This window comes from Falco cherrug, chromosome 17, assembly GCF_023634085.1.
Source record: "Falco cherrug isolate bFalChe1 chromosome 17, bFalChe1.pri, whole genome shotgun sequence".
Lineage (NCBI taxonomy): Eukaryota > Metazoa > Chordata > Aves > Falconiformes > Falconidae > Falco > Falco cherrug.
In genome coordinates this window covers 2,818,109-2,843,607 of record NC_073713.1, presented here as the reverse complement: position 1 = coordinate 2,843,607, position 25,499 = coordinate 2,818,109, and the positions used below count along the sequence as shown (strand labels likewise).

At 46.0% G+C, this 25,499-nt stretch overlaps 1 protein-coding gene across 3 annotated transcripts; it reads left to right on the top strand.

The window, feature by feature from the left end:
• Positions 1-293: 293 nt before the first annotated feature.
• LOC102046487 (beta-galactosidase-1-like protein 2) lies at positions 294-25,499 on the top strand. 3 transcript variants are annotated; one of them, XM_055728565.1, is made up of 20 exons: positions 294-435; positions 3,293-3,352; positions 4,611-4,808; positions 5,408-5,476; positions 5,793-5,888; positions 7,439-7,547; positions 7,851-7,943; positions 10,847-10,928; positions 13,428-13,492; positions 15,723-15,807; positions 16,809-16,946; positions 17,592-17,672; positions 17,906-18,012; positions 18,392-18,538; positions 18,962-19,033; positions 19,942-20,020; positions 21,231-21,318; positions 23,138-23,252; positions 24,185-24,301; positions 24,787-25,499. In XM_055728565.1, exons 1-20 carry the CDS (start codon positions 353-355, stop codon positions 24,871-24,873), a joined length of 1,971 nt encoding a protein of 656 aa, XP_055584540.1. In that variant the 5' UTR covers positions 294-352; the 3' UTR covers positions 24,874-25,499. The 3 variants fall into 3 exon arrangements, with proteins under 3 accessions (XP_055584540.1, XP_055584541.1, XP_055584542.1); XM_055728566.1 differs by lacking the exon at positions 3,293-3,352; XM_055728567.1 differs by lacking the exons at positions 24,185-24,301; positions 24,787-25,499 and having other exon boundaries at positions 22,998-23,248.

Genomic DNA, 25,499 nt, shown 5'->3' with positions numbered 1-25,499 from the left:
AAACCGCCTGCCGGGGCTGCCTGCGCGGGTGCCGCGGCGGGAGGCGGCCTGAGGGGACAGACCATTACCTCAGCGAGCCGCGCTACCTGCCACCGATGCAGGTGACCCCGCCGCCTCATGAGTGGCACGAACGCCCTCGCCCCACCCTGCGGGCGGGCGAGGCGGCAGCCAATCGAAAGCGCCGGAGGGGCGACGGGGGCGGAGCGTGGCGGCGGGCGGCCAATGGCGGGCGAGCGGCGGGCGGAGCGGCCCAAGGCGGCGGGCGGAGCGGGGGGGCGCGGCGGCGGCGGCGGCGGGGCCGGGGCCGGGGCCGGGGCCGGGGCCGGGGCCGGAGCCGCGCCGGGCGGCCGCCATGTGGCCGTGCGGCGGGCGGAGGCAGCGCCGCCTCGGGGGCACGGCGTTCCTCCTCCTGGTGCTGTGGCTGGTGCTGCGCAGGTGAGAGTCGGCACGGCCCCGGCGAGGGCGGGGGGCGGCGGGCTGGCCCCTGGGCGCAGGTCCCCGCTGGGACCCGGGGCTGGGTGCGGGGCCACGGCGCCAGGATGGGGCGGGGGGGCGGGGGCTGCCTTGCGGCCCCGCAGGGTGGCGGCGAGCGGAGCATCGCGGCTGGCCGCGGGCAGCGGCGTGGGGAGGGCGGGGGGGGAGCTGGCTCCGCGCAGGGCGGGCTGGAGAGCTTCACATAAATGTCACCTGTCACCTGTCCCCGCAACTTCTTGTCCCATCCGAAGCGACGGGTGCGGGCAGTCCAGGCGGCCGCGCCGCACATCCCGTCCCACCTGCGGCTCACGCTGCCCCCAGCCTGCGCGCTCCCGGCCTTTCCATCTGGCCATCCCGCGGATGGTGCAGTTGGCGGAGCGATGGCTCCATCACACCCGCGGCTCTGAGGCTGCCACCGGTGCCTCCGACGCCCACATCGCGTGTCCCGCTCGCCCCAGTGCTGCTCTTCCCGGTGGCGTCAGGCCTGGGGGCCACCTCGCCTTCCACAACCCCCTGGACTTGCTGCTTCTGGGCCCCTTTGCACGCTCCAGGCCGAGGGCCGTCCCTCTGGAGCCCACCTGCAGTAACAAGAAGTTACTGGAGGTTCTTGCTTCAGTCCCGTGTGGTTGAGGTCATGGTCGTTTGGGGGATGATGCTCTTCCCAACAAGCGTGTCCCGTGATGCTGCCGGAGGGGTATGTCTGCACCGGGAGCTTCTCCGTGCCAGGTGACGGGAGCTCTTCAGTCCCTGAAGTCCCCAAAGTGCTGGAGATAATATTGAGGCAAGGGAAGATGTGGTTATTTATTACCACTCAGATCCCTTTTATAACTTGGATATTTTATGACGGGTTCTTTAATTCATAGTAGCAAGTTACCTGATGCTCAAAACTACAGAAATGCCTTGATAAATCTTTGCACAATTAGAAGTAAAGTTCTTTTGTAGCTGGTCTTGGGTTTGTGCCACGGAGATTGTTAGCTGAGGATTATTGCAAGCTGATACTTGATAAAAGCATGGAAGTCTGCCTCCTGTGAGCGTGTATCTATAAAACACTGTCTCCGTGGGTATCCAGTGCTTCCCTGGGTGGCCCAGGGTGCCGGAGAATAAATGCTACTGGAAAATGCAGTGCTGGTTGGCGCAGCCGTGCTGAAAGAGCACCTGGGGCTCCCCTGACCGGCACAGGACCTCGGCTGCAGCTCATGGGGGAAGGCAACTCCAAGCTTTCACTTTTCCCTGGCCAGAGGAAGCCCGGAATAAACAGCAAAGCCCTCTGAGGCAGGTCTAAGTAGAGCTTAGGGATTAACTGTAAAGTCCAGGTCTTCTGAAGTGCATCCTTTAGTACTGGCAAAGCAACTAATGGTCTCCATACATGCTTTTTGCCCTGTTTTGTCTGTCTTTTGAGTTACCTTTTTCTCCCCGCTCTGGATATGCGGTAGACCAGCATCAAAGCTAAATCTCTATCTCACGTAGAGGTGACTTCAGCTAGGTTTTTGTTTTACAGGCATGGATGCCTTAGCGTAGCTGGTTTGGCAGTTAACTGTGACTTTCCTATTCTGCTTGGAGTGTTTTGCACTTCAACTTACATCTTATAAAGACAGATCATTTCATGAAGGACTAACTTGTCCAACCCAATATTGAAGCTGCTGTTCTAGGGGAACTTGGTCATCCCATGCTATTTTTTTGCCAAAAAAGAGACTTTCCTGAAGCAGGGAGGAAGTGAGGGACCAAAGTAGGCCAGTAACCTTTAGCAAAGACAAAAAAAGATTCTTGCAACCTGTGCTGTCATTATAGAAGTGAGGAAAAAATCAACAGGAAGCTATACAATGCTCTCAAGAGGAAGCACAGGGCCCAGGTGGGCTTTGAGCGGTGGAAATCCAGTTTGGTAACAGGATGAAGCTCTGCTGAGTTACAGAAGTTTTTTTCAGGAGTCACTTGAACAGATCCTAGTGAGACATGTGGGTTTCAGGATATCCAGGATAATATGTTGAAAACATTGGGAGCCTGGGAGCTTCCTACCTTCATGAAAAAAAACACTGGAGCCGGGGAGTTTTAAGGTAGGAAACTTGATGGAAACTTGCCAGCTAAGTTATGCCCAAGGTTAAGAAGATGAGCTTAAGTGATTTGTTATTTTTATCTGCCTGTGTATGCTTCCTGAGTACAGCCTTCATTCTGGCACCAGTGGCAGTTAGCAGTACTGTTGTGTGCAGGGATAATTCAGGGCTGTACCTAGCTCAGAAGCAATTTGGAAACTTAGGTATTTTCCAACGTAGTCTTTAAAAATTGGAGTTTTGTGTCTCCAGACCCCTTTGAGCTTCCTGCCTCAGGCTTGCCACCAAGCAACAGAAGCAGGTATAGCTGCTCTTTTGAGCTCTGATTTGCAATAGCTGCAATCTGTGGAAGATGCAGTTCTAGGACAATAGAAGGGCAAGTAGCCAGAGGATATCCTGTGTGTGGACTGAGAACCACCTCCTCTGCTGGAAAAATTCACAATAATTCCTTGGGAGCAATGCCACCATTTCCTAGCCTTACATCATCATTCTCTGACTGTACCTAGTTTCTTGTGTAGATGAGCATTTTTCATCCTGCTTCTACTCAGGCGGTCATCCTTTAAATATGACAATTAGGTATTTCGTGCTTATTTTTCCTACTTACTTTGAGCTGCACTGTCGTCGTAAAAGCTCTGTTATTAGTGCACCACCTTCCGAATGGGATATGTTACTTTCTCCTCGCTCAGCACTATTTTTTGTAAATGGTTTGACAATAAATACCTGTGAGTGCTCATTGAAGGCAGTGAATATCTAATCTAGGCTTCCTTTTCCAGGTATTACCCATGCCTGCTGCCGGTCGTTTCAGAGCCCTGTGAGAATGCTGTGCTATACAGGTACCTTCTGTGCTTGTCAGCCAGCCTGTGCAGTATCCTGGAAGTCTTAGATTTAGTTCCTTTGTAGTCTCCTTGTCTTGTGTTGGAGGACAGCTAATCGCTGAAGGCTCCTGGTTAGCAATCCCTGTAAACTCTGCGTTCTGAGAAGTCCTCACCCTCTGCACATACCCGCTCGACGTGTAGTATAGAAAACAGCTGGAGGCCTAGATATTTCCATCTTCTCCGAATGTGACATTTCTCTCAAATGTGTGGGCCACCCTTGCTTTGCTGAGACAGGAATTCATTTCTCGCATCTGGCTGTGATAACGTCTCAGAGGAACAAGCCGCTATTGTCTAACTCTTCTGTGTATTCAGGGTTGTGGAACTGGGATGGTCTGGTGCAGGCAGTGTAACTGCTTTGGATCTGGACTTGTTGATAAAATGTTTTCTTGGTTCAGCCAACACAAACCAGGGAGCTGTGTAAGGCAATAGAGGTAGTTTTTTGCATGCAGGAACAGACCCGAGTAGGGCTGTGATAGCATGAGTACTACAGCTGGTAAGTGCTGTGGACCCTGCCATCTCCTTTGTTCTGTTTCTTTTGGCAAATAACATATTAAGGAGTTAGTATAAGCAGCAATGCGGGCAGAGGTAAGTTTGTGGTGACAGCTGGCGTAGTCTCTCCTGAGTGATGAATATCATCCAGGTGGGTTCTTTAAGGGGAAGGTTCTCTGTTCACAGTGAATGGTGGGGTCTTTATTTTTCCCACGCATTGAGTTGGAAGGTGCCAGAGACCACAAGGCATTCAGGGTAGCAATGCTGACATGCAGCTGCTGTTGGAACAGGGAGCTGGAAATCAGCCAGCATGTGTGATCCCACTGCAAAACAGGGAGATCTTACATTTCATAAGTTATGAAAGTGTTTGCTGATACTCTGAGTGAAAACTTACCCATCTTATATTTTCAGCAGGTTGGTTTCATATTCTGTGCCTGAGCAGTGCTACTTCTTGGTTGTAGAGTGTGGCAGAGGGGCTTGGGGCATCCAGGTTGGAAGCTACTAGTGAAATGAGTATTAAATGCTCATCTTAAGCAGATCTTCCATCTGTTTTATAGTCTTCTGAAAAATCTACCTGCTCTATATGACAAAAAGCATGATTTATATAAGAAGTAGGAAGGTCAGAGCTGGTCCTGCCAGGTAGAGTGAAATAAGCAGCCTCTCTCAGGGGGACAGATTCCTCCTTCGCTACAGCCTGGATGCTCATATACTTCTCCTTCTTTTCTAGGTTTAACTGGAGTGAGCTGATCCCTCTGCAGTTATGGGGGAGGACCCTAGGCTTGCAGACAGAAAACTCTCAGTTCCTCCTGGAGGGCATGCCCTTCCGTATATTTGGAGGCTCGATGCACTATTTCCGAGTCCCCAGGGAATACTGGGAAGATCGCATGCTTAAAATGAAAGCGTGTGGCTTAAACACCCTCACGACGTAAGTGTCCTCACTCCCTAGGCTCTGTCACGTACCTTGCAGCCTCTCCCCTCTTCACTAGTAGTTGGTGGGACTTTGTCATTAATTCCAGCGGGCCATGGCAATGTCTTTCTGTACTTATTATGAGAAAGACACAGAAAAGAGTAGTGGGGACTCAGGTTTTCTTTAAGCATCACACACTGCAGTATCCTCAAATACGGGCCGGAACAGGCAGCTGTCAGACGTACTGGGGAAGTGCCACCCTAATGCTGGCGCAGTGCAGAAGGGTCACGCTCTGAAACAGTCGCTCAGCACTCTTGCCATTTAGAAATTGCTCTGGTTTGGAGAATGAAAGATACACCTAGAGACCACATTTGACAATCTTGAGAAACTCAGATGTAGCAGAGCATAGGAAAAGAGTGCAACAAAGTAAAGACTTGTCAGAAAAACGAAAGGAAGGCACAAATTATATGTAAATAGACACTTGCAATGTCTACATGCAGTCATCTCTGGATCTGTTACTGACTAACAAAGGCAGTGCATAGGTTTTTTTTCTGTGCTTCACAAATGCAACGGCCTTTGCAGCCCTTTACCTCCACTGCCCTAACTCTGCATTTCAGGTATGTGCCGTGGAACCTTCATGAACAGGAACGAGGGAAGTTTGACTTCAGTCGCAACCTGGATCTAGAGTATGTGGTACAGACAGCTCTATTATTAAATACCTCTGTTTTGAGGGGAGGGTGGGTGTGTTGGTTCCAGCTGAAGGTGTCATTTCCACTTTCTGAAGTGAAGCCCGTCCCTTGTTCCATCAGTGGCAGCTCTCATTCCTTCCCCTGCTATCTGGAGTCCTGGGAACCTGCAGGTTTAGTACCAGTTCAGTATAGTTGCTTCATCAAACAATTCTCTCCTGGTTTTGGTACCTAAATTTCATGGTGATTGGTGTATTGGGAGTGCATGGAGTAGGAATTTGCAGTCAAACAATAATTATGCTGTCTGTATCTCTAGGGCCTTCCTTTCACTGGCAGCTAAAAATGGACTGTGGGTGATTCTGCGTCCTGGACCTTATATCTGCTCTGAATGGGACCTTGGTGGGCTGCCCAGGTAAGTGTTGTTCAGCTGAGGCAAGCGTTTAAGGCTGTGGGGAAAACAAAAAACCCAAACAAAAACCTCTGATCATACAGTTGAGCCTCCTTCAAAAATTTAGAATGGCTGGCTGTTAGGTGGGAATATTTATTTTCTGCGTCCCCAAAGCAGGCAAATATTCATTATGTTACTGAGCTCTCCTAAGCAGTACAGATAGTAAGCCTGGAACCAGATTTTTTTTTGAGTGGTTATTTTTTAAAATAATAATTGTGTTATGGCATAATGGTTACAGCAAGAAAACAGAATTGGGGAAACCTATCTTCCGTTGCTGTTGCAACTCGACTCTGTAATATCAATAGTAGAATTTGCAGCTCGATGTAAGAATTTGCTTCATCTCGGGTCCATTTAAAACTCCTACTAGAACATACATATTATATGGCTGGCAGTAATAAAGACCCATAACTTCTCCAACCTCCTGTTGTATTTTCTTCTAAAGCACAGAGCTTGCTGGTGAGCGGCTTTGAGAGCTGAGCTGTATACATCAGCACTGAGACTTGCCTGGTTACTAGATCCCAGTGGAACCAGTGCCAGGTTACGTACCACTTGTTTTCCTTACCATCGCAGAGCATGAACCTCAGTGGAGACACTTGACAAAATTTGAGGATTATTTCTTTTATTCTTTTCAGTTTTTAGAATGCCCTGCCTGTGGCATCAGAGAGTTCAGGTGCAGAACTGTGAAGGTGTGTCAGGGAGTTACTCCTGAGAGCTTGTGGCCAGAGGCAGTAGCTAACTCCACATTATATTATGGGAAGTGCAGATATTGTCAGTCATTGCCACATCACCTGTGTATTCTTTTTATCCAACGGATAAAAATTCTGATAAAGAGTGACAGTACTATTCTCATTTTACAGATAAAGAGGTCATGATTTTGTAAGCTCACTGAGCTGCGTATAGCATACAGGAGTTGAAGCTTTCAGACCTCTGGAAGCACTGTTAGTTACTGTCTCCTTTTGCAGAGACAAGGAAGGTACAAGCTCGCTCTGCTTAAGTGGTTATAGAACTACATTGTTCTGCTCTTAAACAAATTGCCCTTTTCTGTGCTAATCCCAAACCAGCAAACTAAGTCTTGTAAATCAGCAACAGAAACCATGAGAACAATTACCAGAAGCTTTGTTTTGAGCGAAGGTTGGGGGGTTATGAGGGAGCACTTGGTTATAGAGGGCCCTTTGGGATGCAGGGTATTCCAGAGTAACCAGGTTAGCCTCTGAAATCTTAGTGGGAAAGTTAATGACACGAACCTAGGCACAAAATATAGAGCAAAAAGAAGGGGAACAGTTTGGCAAGTGCAGTCTGGACTCATTTAAAAGTGTGAGTGACAGATAGCCTCACATGGTGCCGTTCACTGGCTCACGATGTGGTCCATACCTGCGCTGCAAGCTTAGCCAAGTGACACAGAAAGATCAATGATTCCTGCCCAGAAGTGACTTGATGTCGGTGGGTGGTGTCACCTCTGGCAGCCTTGACTGGAGGAGACTCTTAACAGACTCTGTTTGCTGCTTTTCTCATAGCTGGCTACTACAAGACCCAGAGATGCAGCTGAGGACAACGTACAAGGGCTTCACAGAAGCTGTGGATGCCTATTTTGATCATCTAATGCCTCTTGTCGTCCCTCTCCAGGCAAGTACAATCCGTTGCCCTCTCTGTCCCCAAGTGGGGACTGTCTGCACAGATGAGTGTGAGCTGTGTGTAATGGCAGCAGGTTGAAGCACCAGCAAATCTATCCCTTCAGGACCCAGTATGGACTGTAGCCTGTCAGCTCTCCAGATCTAGCTGTACCGTTAGGCATAGACTTCGGGAGGACGAGAGGGTGGAGCTGGGTCCGTCTGAGACTTGTGCATCATTGCTGCAAGCCAGTGCCACTGTGATTTCGGTCCCTCTGATTAGAAATCATGGTGAACAACTCTTTTTTGTTCCCAACAGTACAAGAAGGGAGGTCCCATCATTGCAGTGCAAGTGGAGAACGAATACGGTTCCTACGCCAAAGACCCAAACTACATGACCTATGTTAAAATGGTAACGTTGGCACATTTACTTGTTTCTGTGGTGAATCTCTCTCATGAACCACCATCCTTATACTATTTTCTTTCTTTTGAAAAACTTTTGTGCATGGCTTCAGAAACTCTTGAAAGTGTCAGTGCGTAATCCAGTGCATTTTCCTTGGTGTTTCTTCCTGGAGTGGAAGAGATGGCATGTGACCCTCTCAGCACTGATAAGCCTGTGTTCTTATGTCTTCCAGAGAAGAGGGTGACAGGGAGATGGGAGAGTGTCTGTAACACACAGCTGGCCTTGAGGAAGCTGCCTGCAGCTGGTCCTTTTTAGCTTCTCTTAGACAATGTTAGAGAAAGGTTTCTCTTTGTTGACACTCCTGGGGCGAAGGTGTATGTGAACAAGCTACCAGCACGCTCCTAAACTTGTGTAACCTGGAGCTCAGCATCAGGCAGGTTAACTTGCCTAATGCCTCCCTTACCCTTGTCAAACAGAGACTAGACTTTGCCCTGGCTCCTGCCTCTGAACTGAATGATAAAAGAGCTGGCCAGTGCCCAAAGAGACTGAAATATCCTGGTGGATCTGACTTGAGTCTGACTTGTTCGTTTGCCCCCAGCACAATTGCAAGGCAGACAGTTAACAAGATCTGCAGTATGTCCTACAAGGTGCGTCGTTTCTTTTCTTCTCACTGAGTGCTTAAAAGCGTTGCTGCACGTGAAGGGGCTATCCATCCAGTGGTGCCTATGTGCTATAAATTGTGTGTTCCCTGCTCTTCTGCTACAGCATTATGAGATCCTTCTGAAACCCTTCGGGTACCTCAGCTTCGCCCTGAGCAGCCTGAGGTTAGCTCTGGCCGAGGGTGTCCTATTGCTTGAGGTGTACAGAGGCTCTTCAAATCCATCGTGTGGCAGGAGTCCTCATCTGCTTAGAGTGCTGTCTGTCCTGCACTAACTCCATCTCATGGAGTGAGTTAACATTGCTTAGAAGGTTAGATATGAAGCATACATACCAACAAGTTAAAGGGTTAGCTGCCCCTCTGAACTGGTAATGTCAGAATTGTCTGTCTGCCTAGTTTCCCTCCCTGTGTCCCACCAGTGGCAAGCCTATAAACAAATGGCTTCCAGAGCCCTGAACGAATGGGGCATAGAGACACTGTTGTGCCTGAACAGCACGTCAGCTCGGGGCTTGCTTTTCCATATCTCAGCGATGAAAGAGCTTCTGATGTTTCACAGACTTGTCAGAACAGATCTCCTTGCCAGGCCCGTGGGTGTATTTTTGCAGGGCTGTTTCGTCATATAGTGGTGTTGCGTGCAACTTACAGCTGAGGAAGCCTATTATAGTGGTTACAGATAAAAATGTGGGAAAGCAGGATTCACAGGGCTTCCTTTTTGCTTGGAGTGGTATCTAATGTGAGGTGGAGCTCCTAGTCTTGTTCTGGTTTGGGTCTTGAGCTCTGAATGTGGCAAGCTGATTAATTCACATCTGCGTCTAGCATATATAAGTGTGGCAATCTTCCTGGAACTAATATACCCATTAAAACCCGCCCACAACTCAAGACTAAACCTGAAATCCCTGTCTTTATCTCACTTTTTTGGGTGCAGCGCCTTTGCCTTCCAAAACGTGAAGGCCATGAAAGGGTGTATTGGCACCTCCCTCGCCCCAGAATGCAGGAGCTGGGATTAGCTGAGCACACACCTGTGTCTGCCTCAGACGCTGTTTCTATTCCTGGTTTCTCTGCTGCACCCTGAAACCCTGTAATGCATTTCAATGTGTGGCAGCTCCCTGCCTTTTCTCCATTCCGCACTTACACTCAAAGGGAGGGGAAGAAACTTATTACTAATGCAGTGCCCAAAGAATTCTCTCAATAAAATTTGTTAGAAATTCCGTTTCCCTCAGTAGCTGAATTTTGTCAGATACCAGCATCTGTTCAGGTGTTGATTTAGTGACGATATGTTGATAGACTAACCGGGCTAAACACTAACTCTGAATTGGGTTTGTCTTTAAACTCCACGTTGTAACGCCTCTCTAACGGAGACTGTGTGTCATGCTCAAGTCTACTCTTTGTGCACAGGGTGTGCAGGCGTGTGCAGTACGCGAAGGTTTCTTCAGACACGCAGCAGGCGTTAGCTAGTTGGTGCACGACACAGGTAACTCCTGTGCGAGCTGATGCATCTTTACCACCATTTTACAGTTAGTAATTTACAATTAAGAGAATGAAGGCTTGTTTTCAAAGCTCCTTGAAGCTGAAGGAGTGACTTCCAAGGCAGGTTCAGTGAAGAGGGGGGTTAATTTGCAACTAGGATTTCCTAATCCCTCCTTCAAACATCAGCCACTGTTCCATAAAAAACCAACTGTAAGAGAACAATCCTGTCAGGAAGAACCTTGTGTGTGCATGTGCTTTTTAAGAACCTTAGAGTGCTGTTTCATACAGTGCTGCGATATTGAAGCAGCAGTAGATGCGTTCAGACTTGACTATTTGAGAACATCAGTACCTGAGCTGTCCTGTGATGGCATTCACTGGCAAACCAGCTATTTTCTCCTTTCAGCTTCCATTGCTGAGGCAGGAAGGGCGAGCAGCTTTTCTTTTTCTTCTTCTACCTGAAGCCCTCTTCTGATGGAAAGCTGTGAAGCTATTTATTAAACTTATCTCAGAAGAAGAAGAGAAAATCCTGAAGCTTGATGCATCAGTGAGAAACCGATCCAGCTTTCTAAAACCAAATAATATTTTTCAGTTGTCTTTAAGCTGGAAAAAGTAGGCAGGCATGCTTCAGCAGGAATGGGAGATGTCACAGGAATAGTATTTCTTACCAAGCCACCGCCAGTTTCAAGCTATCCCCAGAGAAGGTGATCGTGGACTTTAATGCTTTAATATCCTGACAAATACTAAACTCAGGCTGTTAACACAATGGCTTTTCCTCTTTTTAATTTAGGCCCTGTTAAACAGAGGGATCGTGGAACTGTTAATGACCTCAGACAACAAGAACGGGCTGTCATTTGGCTTAGTGGAAGGAGGTATGTGCATAATGCAAAAGAATGTCCGTTTTCCCTTTGCTTTTTAAAAAGTGTAATTCTATCAAGTGTTTAAAAATGCTGCTTAGCACCCCTCCTGCTTTTCTCTGTGAAGAAGTGGAGGTGCAGCTGTTTGAGTTTCACTGGGCCCTAAATCTGACTGTTTGGAGCATCGTGTATACTGATTTTCAGATTTCCACATCCAGCTCAGCTGAGATTTACTATGTGCTTGGCCTCTGCTCTCTCCTCTGTTTCTGCCAGTTGCCTGCCTGAGTAGTAATTGCTTCCCTGAATTAAGTGTTTGCAGGGTGCAGTCTTTTGAGTGCCCCTGTCATCGCTCAGTCATAAATACTGTTCATTTTGTAATCTCAGGCATGGAGATGATTAAAGGGAAAGACCTTTCCCTCCTCTTTTTTTTTTTTGCCTCCCGTTTTCATATGTCAGCGTGAGAGGGGCAAATTCAGTAACGCTGAAGTTCGTGGCCCTTCACCAGTACAGCAGTGGTCTCAATGGTATTTTTGTTTGATGTGCAGTAGTTTTCAGCCTTGACCACACAGAGTCACTCTCTCCCTGCCAGAGAGCTGACATGCAGCAGGGTTGGGCTGCAATCCCTGCCTAGCCCTCACCATCTTCTCTGGGAATGTTTACTGCCTCAGAGCTCGTTCTTGTTTGGAGTTGTCTTTTCCAGTGTGTTGCATGCTGAGAGCTCTTTGATACCAATTTGCCTCTTAGATGTCATAACAATCTGCTCATTAGAGTCAGCATGTCAAGTAATCAGATGCGTGGAATAACTAGGGCTCAAAGCGGTATAGCAGCAAGGTGGTTACAAAAGCTGTAAAGGAGACAGAACAAAATCCACTGTCGAAATGCGTAAGAAAATAGAGAGAAGACTCCATCCTGGAGCTGAAAACTAGTGCAGTGATTCTGTGATTATTTTTTTTTTTATTCTGTTCATCAGTGGTGTACTGATTCCTTTCCAAGAAGCATCTGGAGGTTCCTGTTAATGCCAGGAGCAGTCAGCCTGGTGCTCTGCAGAGAAAACTGTCTGTTGTAGAAGGACCTGCGACTACAGCATTGTAGCCCTTCTCCAGCAGCTTTTTCATTTCAGGGGACAGGGAGGAAAGCTTTTGTTGTTGTGGGTCCCTTCGGGCTCATAGGTATAGAAAAAAAATCACAGTCAGCCTCCAAGTACCTGTGCAGCACCTGCAATCCCCCTCCCTTCACAGGCACAGCTGGTGGCAAGAATCCCAGCCTGGGTGGCTCTGGTCTGACCCGTACGGCCCTTCTGAGAGCTCACGGGTGACAAAATAAAACCTCTGGTTTGCCTCCAAGCCATGGCTGAAACGCCACAGTGGAAAGCTGTGTGCGCGTGAAAACCACCCACTGGGGAAACGAGGAATCAGGCTTTGGGGACTGGTTCTCCGCACCTTTACACCGTTTTCAATGGTGTGCTGCTAATCTGCATGAAAAGCAGAATCGGGCATGTTTGCCTTCAAGATTGCCAGCTAATGTATTACATCAGTGCTAAACCCACGTTTTATTTTATTCTCCCACTGTGTTTGCCTGTGTGAAATTTTTCAGCTTAGCACACTACATAGGTCAGCCTATTAAAATCAAGGTATAAATAGTGAGAAGTGAGCTTTTGCTTATGTAAATATTCCGTTTGAAGTGCTCTGACACAACTGGGGCTGGATTTGATACCAGCTCTCTTGTAAGAAGTCAATTTTTAATACCCAATTATATCATTGCTCCTGCATTTTCCAGGTTTCTTGGGAGAAATATCAATGCGACCGAGGGCTAGAAAAGTATGAAAATGGTTCAAACGTGTAGCAGGGGCTGGGGCACTGATACCGGGTTGGGGTCTTCTGGTGCATCAGTGCCTGCAGCCAGGTTTTCCCACTCCGGTGCTTGAAGATCATGCAGCAGCTTTCGCTGTACATGCAGCACACACAAACTAGTTGGTGATTCCTCCGTGCTGTGCAGGGCAGAAGCACAGATAAGTCTTCCAATTACAGTTTCTATCTGGTTCACTTGTACTGTGGTTTCTCTCATCCACCCCCACAGACATGACAAGCTGTAAGATATTGCCAGGGTAGCTATTCCTGCAGCTAAAGCCTGGGAGATCAGTGTGGCATCCAGATATGACTTTCTAATAATAAGTTTGCCTTCATGTGGTGCCTTTTATCTGAGGATCTCCAAGTGCTTTACAGCCTCTAATTAAAGCTTGTGACACCCCATGAGCTGCTCTGATGCTCTCTCTTTCTAAGTATCAGTGAGTGTTAGAGCTAAAATGATGGCCTGCAAGTATTCCTCTGTGTGCTGTGGTCCGGTTGGATTCTGCATGCCAAGTGAAGACTTTGATGGTAAATGTCTGAGGAGGTTGTATTGGTGGTTCAGAAGATGTTCCAGTTCCCCCGAGCTTGTGCTGGGCTGAGGCCTAAGCAGTCTGTCTCCTGGGCATTTTGTGTCTGAATTAATAAAACCTTTTTCTTTTCCCAATAGCACTGGCCACTGTTAACTTTCAGAAACTGGAACCTGGGCTACTGAAATATCTGGACACAGTACAGGTAAGATGCAGAAAAACTTTTTTTTTAGATTTTCCCGGTCAGCATTAGAAATGAAGCACTGCCAGTCTGTTTTGGTTTTGTGTGTTGGTTTGGGGCTTTTTTTGAACAAATGTTTGGGCTTCCTTCTCACTGGCCCAAATCCTTCTGGAATCCGTGAAGATACTTACGATGATTTCTCTGGAAAATGAGGGAGGTTTTAAGCATGCTGTTAATCCAGCACCTTCTTAAAGGCTTTCCATTCAGCTGTGGCCTGTGTTTAGCTGTCGGGGGTTTGAGTTCTTCATGCTTTCAAGTGTTGATGCCCAGTAGCATCCTACCTTGGAACTGTCAGACTTCTCTCTTGGACTTCAGTCATCTTTTTTCCAGGCTCTTTTAGCCTGATGCTGCGGATGCCGTCAAGAGCATGTCTGAAAACTGTAGTCTTCAAATGCTGGGTGTGATCTGCTGTGGTTCTTTCAGTGTACGCTGTGAGGGCTGTCTCTGTCCTCTCCAGTGCCTCCTATTCAGTGTAGATATGTGAAGTTGTATTAATGGCATGCTGTGCAGAAGAGAGGATTGGCTCCACTAGGCATTTGGTCCTGTTTCAGTCAGAGGAACACTTTAATTTCACATATGCTTCCACAGTAACTTCACAAAACACCTTCCACACAGCGTGGTCTCAGGCTCTGCCTGCCTTCTCCGCAGCCCAGCCTACCTGGCATTTAACAGTGCTCCCTGCAGAAAAACATTCCAGTTTTGTGTGTCGCTTGAGCTTCTTTAACCCCCTGTGCTGTCAGAGATGTGAATCAGGGGCAGGGAACTGCCTAATGAACACTTGATGCAAAAAGCATCTTGATTGCGTTGAGGGAGTAGTGAGGGAATAACAAGTTTTGCGTTTTAGTGACAGGTTCTCTCTCCTTGCATCCTCTGTCGTCTGCCTTCCCTGTTGCTCTGCTTGCTCCGAATGTCAGCCTGGAAAGATGTGAAAAACTGACAGCTGCCCCTGGCCGTGATCAATTCTCTTCTGATCTCTTCCCTTGTCTTTTGCCTGGACTGTGAAAGGAAACCTTGCTGCTGGCATGCTGAACGTTGAATCCTGCAGCTTTAATTTGTTTTCTTTTCCTGTACAGGCAAAAGAGGCTCTGCTGCAGGTGCTTTCGCCTTCTTTAGGTCTTACAAAATTCCCCAAACCCTGCAAATGAACAGAAGGTGGCACCTTCCCCACCAGCTGAATGCCACACGGCCCAATAAAAGCAGCTCCTCCTTTGCCACACTTACTAATGACAAGATAGGAAGCCTGTCATGCATATTTGTAAGGATTATGAAGCTATGTTATCTTTGCCTTGTTATGGTCTTTTATTCCAGAGGCTGATAAAACTCCTTCTTCAAGCAGTTTACTGGGGACGGATTGATTAAATGTATTTCCAAGAGCTGGTCTGAACCTGGAACAATTAAATTATTACAGGCACCTGCAGTTGTTTTCTCCTAATGAAACATGAGTTTCTTTAATGCCACTTACCTCGGCCATTTCACGTGGCATCAGATAAAGCCCCTATCAAATAAAGGGCAAAATTGCCTTGTCTAGAAATAAATACCATGAGGAAGGAGTGCCAGCCAGGCTGAGCACATGTTGTCCTGTCTGGTGTGATGGGGCTGGGTGGAATTCTACAGGAGCTGAGGGAGCTGGCAAGCGGTGACAAATGGGAAGCAATCGCTCTGTGTGCACAGCTTTTTTAATGAAGACCTAATTCCTGCAAAGGCTAATTCTTTCCTGCCAACACCATATGCGGCATTAAAAAGGCATTAAGCCGCTAAGGTCTGCTGTTCCTACCTTGGCAAGCGCTGGCTGCGGTGCACCTGCAAACCCTCCGCTGGCAGTGGTGTAGCTGATAAGCAGACATTTATAAATGTGTATTTCTACCAGAAGCTAAACAGTGACAGTGGGTTTGTCTTTTTGCTACAGCTCTACCAAACAACAGTATCCAGAACTGTTTGGTATCACCCGATTGTGTGCTGTGCTTTTTGCTTTGTGCCTAGCAGAGGAGTAGTCCGCTTTGCTTACCGGTTCTGGGCTTTGCTGGCCCACAGCATCTTCTTCAGAGCTTCTTAGCTTCTTTTCTATGCCAGCTTGAGAAGAAAACACTCTTGTAAACAGCGTTGCCAAACTGCAGTTGAACAGTGCTTCTCTAGAAAATAGGGATGAGGGCAAGACTGATCTCCATTTTAACTCTTTGGGTTTGTTTTGGTACAGAGAGATCAGCCAAAGATGGTGATGGAGTATTGGACCGGATGGTTTGATAACTGGGGAGGCCCTCACTATGTCTTTGATGCAGACGGTGAGCACCGTATACTCTTCTGGTAGCTAGGGGGGCTTAGTGCTCAGCAAACGGTCACAGAAAAATGAGATACAACTTTTACATATTTCTGTCCCACTGTAACCTTTGCTTTGTGTGACTCTTTGTAAATGAATAATCTCTCCGCGAGTGGGTCACATTGCTGTGCCTTGGATTTTCTTTAGTAGTGTTAGTAAACAGCAGCTCTTTTTAAAAAAAAAAAAAAAATTCTTGAAGAGGAACTCTGTGGGGCGTGCAGAGAGCCAAACATCTGAAGATATTAGTGACATGTCCTAAGACCTTGTGCCTAAGTTGATTTAAAAAAATGCAGCCGAATGACTTAAATCATCTGTTTCACCTCCTGAGCTAATCTAAATCTTGTGAAGACTTTATCTGTATTTTGTAAAGATGTCACAAGTTTTGTGAAGCATCCATAACAGCGTTACTTGTCTGGCCAATAAACACTCCTCATAAATGATGATGAACCTAAGCCTTTTGCAAGTATTGCACCTTCTGAAAAGCGTTAGGTTTTTTCTAGTTTAAAAGCTCACTAGGAAGGAAGACAAGTACTGAGAAACCCCAACAACCCCAGAACCTCTAGGGCATCTAAAGTACAGTGAAAACAGAGCTATATAAGACTATTCTAATGACTCTCTCATTCTCCTGCAATTGTCTTTGTAATTGGGTCATTAGTGTGTTGAGCTTAGGAGTCTGGTTGAGTAGTCCTTAAAACTCTTGTGCTTCAAAGCAAAATTCCAGCTCAAGTACATGAGCTTTACCCTTTTTCACCTATAGGAGAGATATATTTGAATGTATTACTATGTCCTGATGTGTCAATGGACGTGCTGCCCTTACTGAGGGCAAAATACAAATTGTTGTAATTACACAGGCGTGATTGACTGACAAGGACCACCAGAATGTTTGTGGTGTCTGCTTTGAATTACTGGAAGTGTTAGCCTAGCTTCTTGGTCTGTGGCCTTCCTGGCACTGCCCTTCCTTTGCAGAAATGGTGAATACTGTCGCAAGCGTCCTCAAATTAGGCGCATCCATCAATCTCTACATGTTTCACGGAGGCACCAACTTTGGCTTCATGAACGGTGCTCTGGAGGCTGATGAGTACAAGTCAGATGTCACCAGTTACGGTGAGTTTTTTGTCACTGCCTTGCCCATGCACCTATTGTGACAGTGCAGTGTAGACTACCCTTTGGGCTAGTTACAGTTGGCAGAAGCACTGAGAAATTATTAGTACAACCACTTTGTCATGGAGAGACGAGCTGGAGCATAGCTCAGAAGCAAATGCCTGTCTCAAAGGGGGCTTACAGTAGTGTCTCCTATTTCCAGACCCCTTCCAGGATGTGGAGCATCCCCTCATTCCCAACGGGAAACAGAAGGTGCAGATGATGACTTTGCTTCATGTTATCTCCATGCTGGCCCTTCCTTCTAGGGAAAGATGGTGATCCAAGATACAATTCTGGTTTTTAATTGTACCGTAAAGCTCTTTTCATCCCAACAGCCCTTTGTTAAAATTGTTAATTTTTGACTTTATCCTGTGATTATTCTGGATACATGCAAATTAGATCTCTAAAAGTACATTGCTCCTTGTCTCCAAATTAAGCTCATCTCTGGTTGTCTAGCTACATTTGCACAGATAAAAGCGTACAGGTTTCCACAGTACAGACGGTGCCAAGAAAATTGTGTCTTGGGCTTTTACTTCTTTGGTGACAGCATACATGAAGGGTGTCCCAGAGCTGCTGTATGTTTTTAAAACACGTGTACTGCTTTTTCAGATTACGATGCTGTGCTGACGGAGGCTGGAGACTATACATCCAAATTTTTCAAGCTCCGACAACTCTTCAGCATGATCATTGGTAATTATAAATCCAAGAACCAAAATACTGTTTTACCTACAGTGTTAAATTAGAGACTTGTTTAAACTGGCCCTTCTGCTGGAGCCCTCTGAAGCTGCCTGGTCGACTGGCTGGGTGTTTTTTGCAAAGGATGGGAGGGAGGGCCAAAGGAGGCCTGGAGGGGGCTTAAATCTGTGTTGGGTTTTTGCATCTGAAATAGTTGTTCCATCTTTCTCTTTCTTTTTGCATCACAGGCCAGCCTCTTCCTCTCCCTCCCATGATTGAAAGCAAGGCGTCATATGGTGCTATCCTGTTGCATCAATATATCCCTCTCTGGGATGTGTTGCCATCTCTTTTACAGGTAGTACTACCAATTGTAATGCATCTCAGTAGTAAAAGGTGTCACCTCACAGGTGGAAAAGGTGATTAGTGTGCTGGTTTGCTATCCCATGTTTTGCCAAGGACGTGCAAATCTTTTACTTCACCTTTTTTACTGGTGCTTCTGTTCTCTTGGAATTCCACTTTTGCAGGTCCTTGGCACCCTTTTCTGGTACCTTGGTTTCATTGCTGTAGCTTTCATAGAGTCGTAAGGTAATTCAGGTTGGAACAGACCTCAGGAGGCTTACAGGGTAAATGTGACCTGTGGCAGAGTGGAACACTGATCCGAAATGAATTGCTCCTACGTGGCCTGTCAATGCGGGGAGGCCACTTCTGCCATTGCATTTGTTTCTCCTTTGCAGCCCATTAAGTCAGAGTTTCCCATTAACATGGAGAATCTGCATCTAAATGACAGCAGTGGGCAGTCATATGGGTATGTGCTCTACGAGACTGTCATATTCGGTGGTGGACATCTGCATTCAAGGGACCATGTCCGTGACCGAGCACAGGTAAGGAGCAGAGGGTAACTGTGACTACGTTCAGTCAGATGTAAATGCTTTGTTCTTGGCAGCTAGGTAGGAAATGGGTCAACCATGAAGGAAAATGGGAAGTTTTAGATTAGAAGTGTGATTTGCCCTTCTCAGTTCTCAGCTAAACTCCAGTCCTTATCATAAATCATAAATCAGCTTGAGGTTCCAGTCTACTAAAACTTACAATATCTTTAAACATCAGAATATTGAATGTTCTGAGAAATGTTGTGATTATTTTTTTTCCCCACCTAGACTGGATCAGTGACACCGTTATGGATGCTGAGTTCTAGTTTCAAGTAGAGACAATTTCCTCCCTAAATACAACTTCGGTAACCTACGCAACGCGTGATTACAGCATAATTGATGAGAAGTTGCTCTCCTCTCTTGTGCTCTGTTCTGCAGGTGTTTGTTAACACCATGTACGTTGGTGAGCTGGACTACAACACAGTGGAGCTCTCCCTTCCTGAAGGACAGGTAAATAACTGGAGATTGCTCACGGCAATAGTATGTGGATAACAGAACCAAGACCGCCCAACCTCCCACCTATTCCATTTAACTAGCTGATACGGTAGCCTGACACAGGGAGCAGTTGTTATATACCCTCATTAAACCCTATTTCAGTAGTGAAATACAGCATGAATTACTGCCAAGTTACTATTTGTGATTGAGAAGGGGTTTTTGAATACTTTTGCACGGAGAAAATTCATATTGTCATGCTTGCTGCACAAAATTTGCCAGCTTTCCTGCCACACCCACAACTGGAGAGATCGAGTACTGGCACCCTGCTTGTGCAGATTAAGTCTGTGTAGGCTTCATCTTCCTTAGCACAACGCATATTTTAAGGGTTTTGGGGGCTTTTGCACCTTCTGGGTCTCAAATGAAATGAGGGGGAATGCCTCTAGCTCTGAGAGTAGTCTTACCCTGGTGGAAGTTGGCAATAAGACTCATATATTGATTGAATGCATGTCAACAGCGCTGTGCATGGCTCCTCAGAGTAGGCGGGTGGGTTAATACACTAATTGTTCTTATGACTTGTGGGAGAGCTATATGACATAAGCCTGTATTATGTCAAACTTCATTTCTGGCTCTGTGGGTGATATCAAGATGGTACTTAAAAATACAACAGAAAAAAAGACTTTCATAAAAAGGCTGAGAGTTCCTCAGTGGCATAACTATTTGTAACAGCTGAAAGGTAGGGGGACACTGTTCTGTCACACAATCTAGAACTTTGAACAGATAAATTGCAGCTGCCAAAGGTATCGGTGCCACCTCCCCTCTTAAAACACCTCTACTGACCTCTGTTAACCAAGTATTATGGCTGATAGAGCACGTACTGCGCACTGGTCCAGGCAGATGCTCTTCCTTTTTTTTTTTTTTAACAGGGATTCAGGCAGCTAAGACTCTTGGTAGAGAACCGCGGTCGTGTCAATTATGGCCTGGCGTTGAATGAACAGAGGAAAGGTAAGTCAAACTGTCCTAGATAGTTCTCTGAGTTTAAACACTGCGGCACTGCCTTTCTCGTGTGCTTTACACAGAACCAAACTGAAGACCCAATGCAGCTATCGTAGTGCTAGCCCAGATTACTGTCTGGAGTTGGTGGGAAACGGTGTGATGGAGGAAATGTTAAAAAACCCATTTCATCACTCCCTGTCTGCAGCAATCACAGATGCTGCTTGATGGCTTGTGTTAAGGCTTCTTATTTTATAGGGGGACAGCTACGCCCAAGGCCATCAATGGGTCTTGCTCTGCTCTAGATTTGCCCGGTGATGTTAGGGTACCCTTTCTCTTGCTCTGTGAGCATGTTACTTCACAGGGAGAGAAGGAAAATACCTTTTTTAATCTGTGTTTTCCCTTAGGGGGTTGATATTGGAGGATCGCAACATTTAAAATTGACACAGTATTAGGGGGAATGAATTTTACATCCTGCTGAGCAGAATTTACTAAAATGTTCAAGTCTATCACACACAGTTGTAGAGCTGGAAGAGGTCAGAACCCCAGGATTCTATTTTAGTGGGGAACTGTATGCAAAAAACTATACAAAATAGACTAATGGAGTTAGGCACGTGACTGTACTAATTTTATTTTACTGCAGAAGAAGACTTTACTGCATAAAGCCTCTGCACTGCTTAGGCAGGCTCAGCTGCAGTCCTATAGTTAGGAGGCTGGATTAGGACTTGGGCTCTGCCTGCTACATGAAGAATAACTTTATCTAACAAGAGAGTGTTAAAGGTAAATTAGTTGCTAAGGTGTCTTGAGATCCTTGGATGGCAAGCAGGGGATCAGCACTGGACATCAGTGCTCGCCCATGTTGTATTTTGCTGTGCCTATTAGAGAAGTAACTGATTTACTACTTTAAAAAAAAATGTGTACATGGTCAGCTAACTAAAAAACCAACAATAACAACAAAACCCCATCTGCTGCGTGTGCCAGCAATGTTTTCTGCTTGGAGGGTGCTTAACAACTTGGTGAGTTGAAGCAAAGGAGAGAGTGGAGAGGCCAAGGTATAGTAATGTTCCCCACTCAATCTGGATGAGCAATGGGACCATATGGACTCTAATTCCATTGCAGAATGTGGCCGCTTTCCATCTCCTGCTGTTCCTCGCATTCAGATAGGAAAATCTATCAGCTTTAGCTGTTTTTCGGCTCTTCATTACCCCCATTGCTCTTGCAGGCTTAATTGGTGACGTCTTCTTGAATAAAACCCCCTTGAGGAACTTCAAGATTTACAGTTTGGAGATGAAACCTGGCTTCATGAAAAGGTTTGTTGGATTTAAATTTGGTTTTTTTTCCTCATTTGAAACAAACTGTTTACCAGCAGTACAAAACCTAATAGGTAGCAGTTAAATCTATCAGAAAGGCAACCCAAGGTAAAACGAGGGAGGTGGATTTTTGCACTGCTAGGTTCCTTGCTGATGCCTTTGCCTGAAATAGCGCAGAAAATGGTGCTGCTTTATCTATACCATTATTTGGGGATGAAATGTATTCCCACTGTGGAGGATTTCAAGAATTCCTCGCAGCCTGTACCAGCAGGGTTAAGTTGGGTAGGTGGAAGCATGGCTTACCCAAAGGGGTGGCTCCCAACACACCCACATGTTGGAGAAATTTGTGTCTTTCTTGAAGTTCACAGTATGGCTGATATATTTAGCTATTTAAACTCACAAGGGATGGATTAATTCTAGGAAGCTACTAATAGTACATTAACAAGTCCAGATGGCTTCCTCTCTTTTAAGTTATTTTGCTTTAATTCAAGAAAGACAGAAAAAGAAATCTAATGGGGTAAGCCAAGGAGCCTGTTAGTAGATATAGAAAACCTTAGGAAGCGTTTAAGGCAACAGATGCCCTACGGACGCTGGCCACCATCCAGACGGTTTTCAGTGATGTTGTTAATACCACAAAGTAACACATGTGCATCCCCCAAGATATCCCCCAAATCCTGCATTTTGTGTAGGAAGGAGAGAGAGGCCATGTTAAACTGAAATGGCTTTAAAAAAAAAAAAAAAAAGTCTACACTTTGAAATTTCTAAGGACAATCTCAACAGGTGCTGGGGGGCTACCTGAAGGGTTCTTACTGACAGGGTAACTCGCGTAACCTTTGACTGCAGGGTTTTAGAAGAATATTTTCAGTGAGGAATATTAAAGCAAACGAACTGCCATGCACAGACAAAAGCGAGATTAGTCAACGCTGCAATCAGTTACTGGCAATTTGAGCAGCAGCAATGAGACACAATCAGCTTCCAGTCACTGTGCAGGAGGCTGGAGCACATGGTACTGTGAAAGGAACTGTCGCAGGCTTTTAGCTGAATAATTCAGTAGCAGTCAAGCTGCACTGGATCAATAACTTCCCTGAATGCAAGAGATGCAGTTTGTAAGGGTCGGAAGGAACATGTTCTGCCAGAAGCTGAAGGCTTTTGTGGGACTCCTACAACGCTTATTTTCTCTTCTGTTTTTCCCCTGCTCCCGAATTGTTGCCACAAGTAAGAAATAAAGCCAGATTGCCCCTCATTACTGCACTCCCAAGGATGTGTTCGTGTTCCTCGGTAGGAGCGTGGGCAGAAACGGCTGTTTTGAATTTTATCAATTCTGCAAGTTTTCCTTTAGCCTGTGTAAGCCACGTGCATTTAAGGCATACACGATGGCACCGTCATATCTGAAGGAGGACAGGCACTTGAGCAGCTGATGTGAAGCAGAGATCTTTATGTTGCTGTAAAATATTAGAGACGGTGATAGCCCTGTACATCCCCTTCTTGTACCAGCAACTGGTGTGTCAGTGATGTGGCAAGCCTAGGATAATGAAGACTGAAACGCACTACCCGTACACTTCAGATCAGCTAGGTGCTTGCCTTGAATGTTTACAGGAGATGAACACTTCACCCCTTTCCAGCGTGAAGAGTGTTACCTTTAGGCCCTACCACTAGAAAGCAACTGCTTGACATTTCAGGTGTGCAAGGGGACAGCAACCCTGTTGTAACAACATCCATCTGCCGATGTAAGCAGTGGTTTGAAATGGTCTCGACATCGGTGTGGTGTCTCTCAGTGCTGCCTGGTGCTTGCCTGCTGTGTTTGGTCATTCTTTTACAGCTTGCAACATACTGCTGGATGGAGCGCAGTCCCAGATTACTTTGTCGGTCCAGCTTTTTTTCGTGGAAGGCTGTGGATAGAGCATCAGCCACAGGACACTTTCTTGAAGCTACAGGCAAGTCCTATTTTTCTCTCCCCCCTATTTTTTCTTGATCTTGATTTTCTTGGGTTTTTTTCTAAAAGCTGGTTTAAAACACACTTGTGTAGTAGCTCTGAGCTCTGACTTACAGTCTGTAGTTTTGTAGTCTTCCTCTGATCTTGCAGAAAGAATTATTTTGAGGGTGTAGAAGTCTTCTCGTGCTGGCAGGTAATTCTGTTCAGCCTGTAGAGGTCCTGATGAGAAAACATGTGCAATACTGACCCTGCAGAGCTGCTAATGAACAGTTATGTCTTTTTTTTATTGACATACAAATGCTATTTCTTTTCTAGTTGCAGAGGAGTAACGGGCACAAAGAACAAAGGAGGCACTAGTTTTCTTCCTGCCTCCTCAATGGGATGTGGAGTCACTTCTTTGTAGACATGGCATGAGAGTTAGCGTTCACATCTTCCTTCTGTGGAAGATTGCTGCTTTTGCATAGAACTTAAGATGAGATATTAAATGCTATTAAACTTCCTCCTCCGATTTCACTCCCTTAGAGCCAAGGTTCATGCCAGTCATTATTGTACTGCTCACTCTTCCATTTATGTTTTGTTGTAAATTACGCTAGTCAGTAGCGATACGGTATTTCTGTCACCTGGGAAATAGGTGAGAGGAGATATTCCGTGCTTGGGAAGAAATAAAGATATGTCTGTTCAAAAGGATGAAGTTTCCTGTACAAGCATGAATCATGACTTGCACATTTTGGAAAGCTTTATCCTTTTAATTAGCACAGTAAAGGTAACTCCTGTTCAGCAGGGCTTGCTTAAATGTTCATGGCTTCAGGGAGTGGCACAGGGAAAGCAAGCAGAAAACCTGCAGAAAGCAGCCGTAAAGAATGCGAGTTTCCTGGGGGAGTGCTAACTGGGTGATACAGCTGCATCAGGAATTCGGTGTACTCTTGATTCTAGGGCTGGGAAAAAGGAGTTGTCTTTGTCAATGGTCAGAACCTGGGCCGCTACTGGAAAATTGGACCTCAGGAAACACTCTACCTTCCTGGCCCCTGGTTATGGAAAGGGAGCAATGAGGTAAGAGGCTTTGGTGGGATTTCTCTTTGCTTGTTGGTATTATTAAAGATCCTGCTCTGAGTCATGTCCCAAAGAGCTAGGGGATTTAATGCAGTAAATTACTTGCCTATCTCTAGCTGAAAACCAGCACAGCAGAGAGGAAGGAGACTGTTATCTCCCAAGATCTGTGAAAATTAGGGAAGGTGCTGCTCTAAAGCTGCTGCTGTAGTGGCTCTGACAACCATTAAGACATGATGAGGATGGCAGCTAAACTTCAAAGCACTGCATCAAGTCCAAAATCAAGACAAACCTGATTAGATGCTGGTTCATTTTCTGCATCATGTGGTGCTGAAGAAGAATCACAGTTACTGTTCAGACTCATATTGATTGATGTCTTTAAATGACGCTTCCTTCCCCTGCTGTGATTGTATGCCTTTTCCTCCTAAAAATATTTGAAGTAACTTAGCCTTTGTATGAAGAAACTTCATGTCTCTCTCTTTCTGCAGATTGTAATTTTTGAAGAACGCACTGCAGGACGGATAATACAATCTGTCGACATACCTTATTTAGGAAGGACCCAGTATGTGGACTGACGAGAGCTTCTTTCCCATGTTTGGTTCATCTTGAATACTCCTGGTTGCATGTCTGGGGACACGATGGCCCAGGCACTTGGGCATGTTAATTTCCACTAGACCCAGGTAAAGGATTTGCTCTTTGGCAGTAAGTTCAGAAGAGAGAACGGGCCCCGAAGGAACCAGACTCCATTGTTTCATAGATGGATGCAGAAGCTCGTCTCCCTGGACTACTGAGGACCCGCAGCTTGGATGGCTGTGTATGATGTTACGGACTGTCTGATGAATGTGGGGGAGTAAAAAGGTGCTGGAGGCAGGAGAGAGAAAGAACTGGAGCCATCTGAACTGAAAGCTGAGCTCAGCTCTCTAGTGACTTTAAAAATGTGTTATTGCTGGCCTCCTCATTTTTATAATTAGATAGGGAGAAAATAGCTGGTGAACATGTGAGTAACCAGGTGTGGAAAAACATTTTGTTGTGCTTCCAGGCAGAATTTAGCAACTCACTCTGCAAAAAGGTCATTACTTGTTCACTTGTTGGAAGCCAAGCTGGTTGTCAAATTACTTTAATTTAAGCTTTTTTTCCACTAAGTTTTACTACGGAGGTTGTCTCTCTCAAAAAGGGAAAAAAAAAGTTTTAAAAAGTCAAA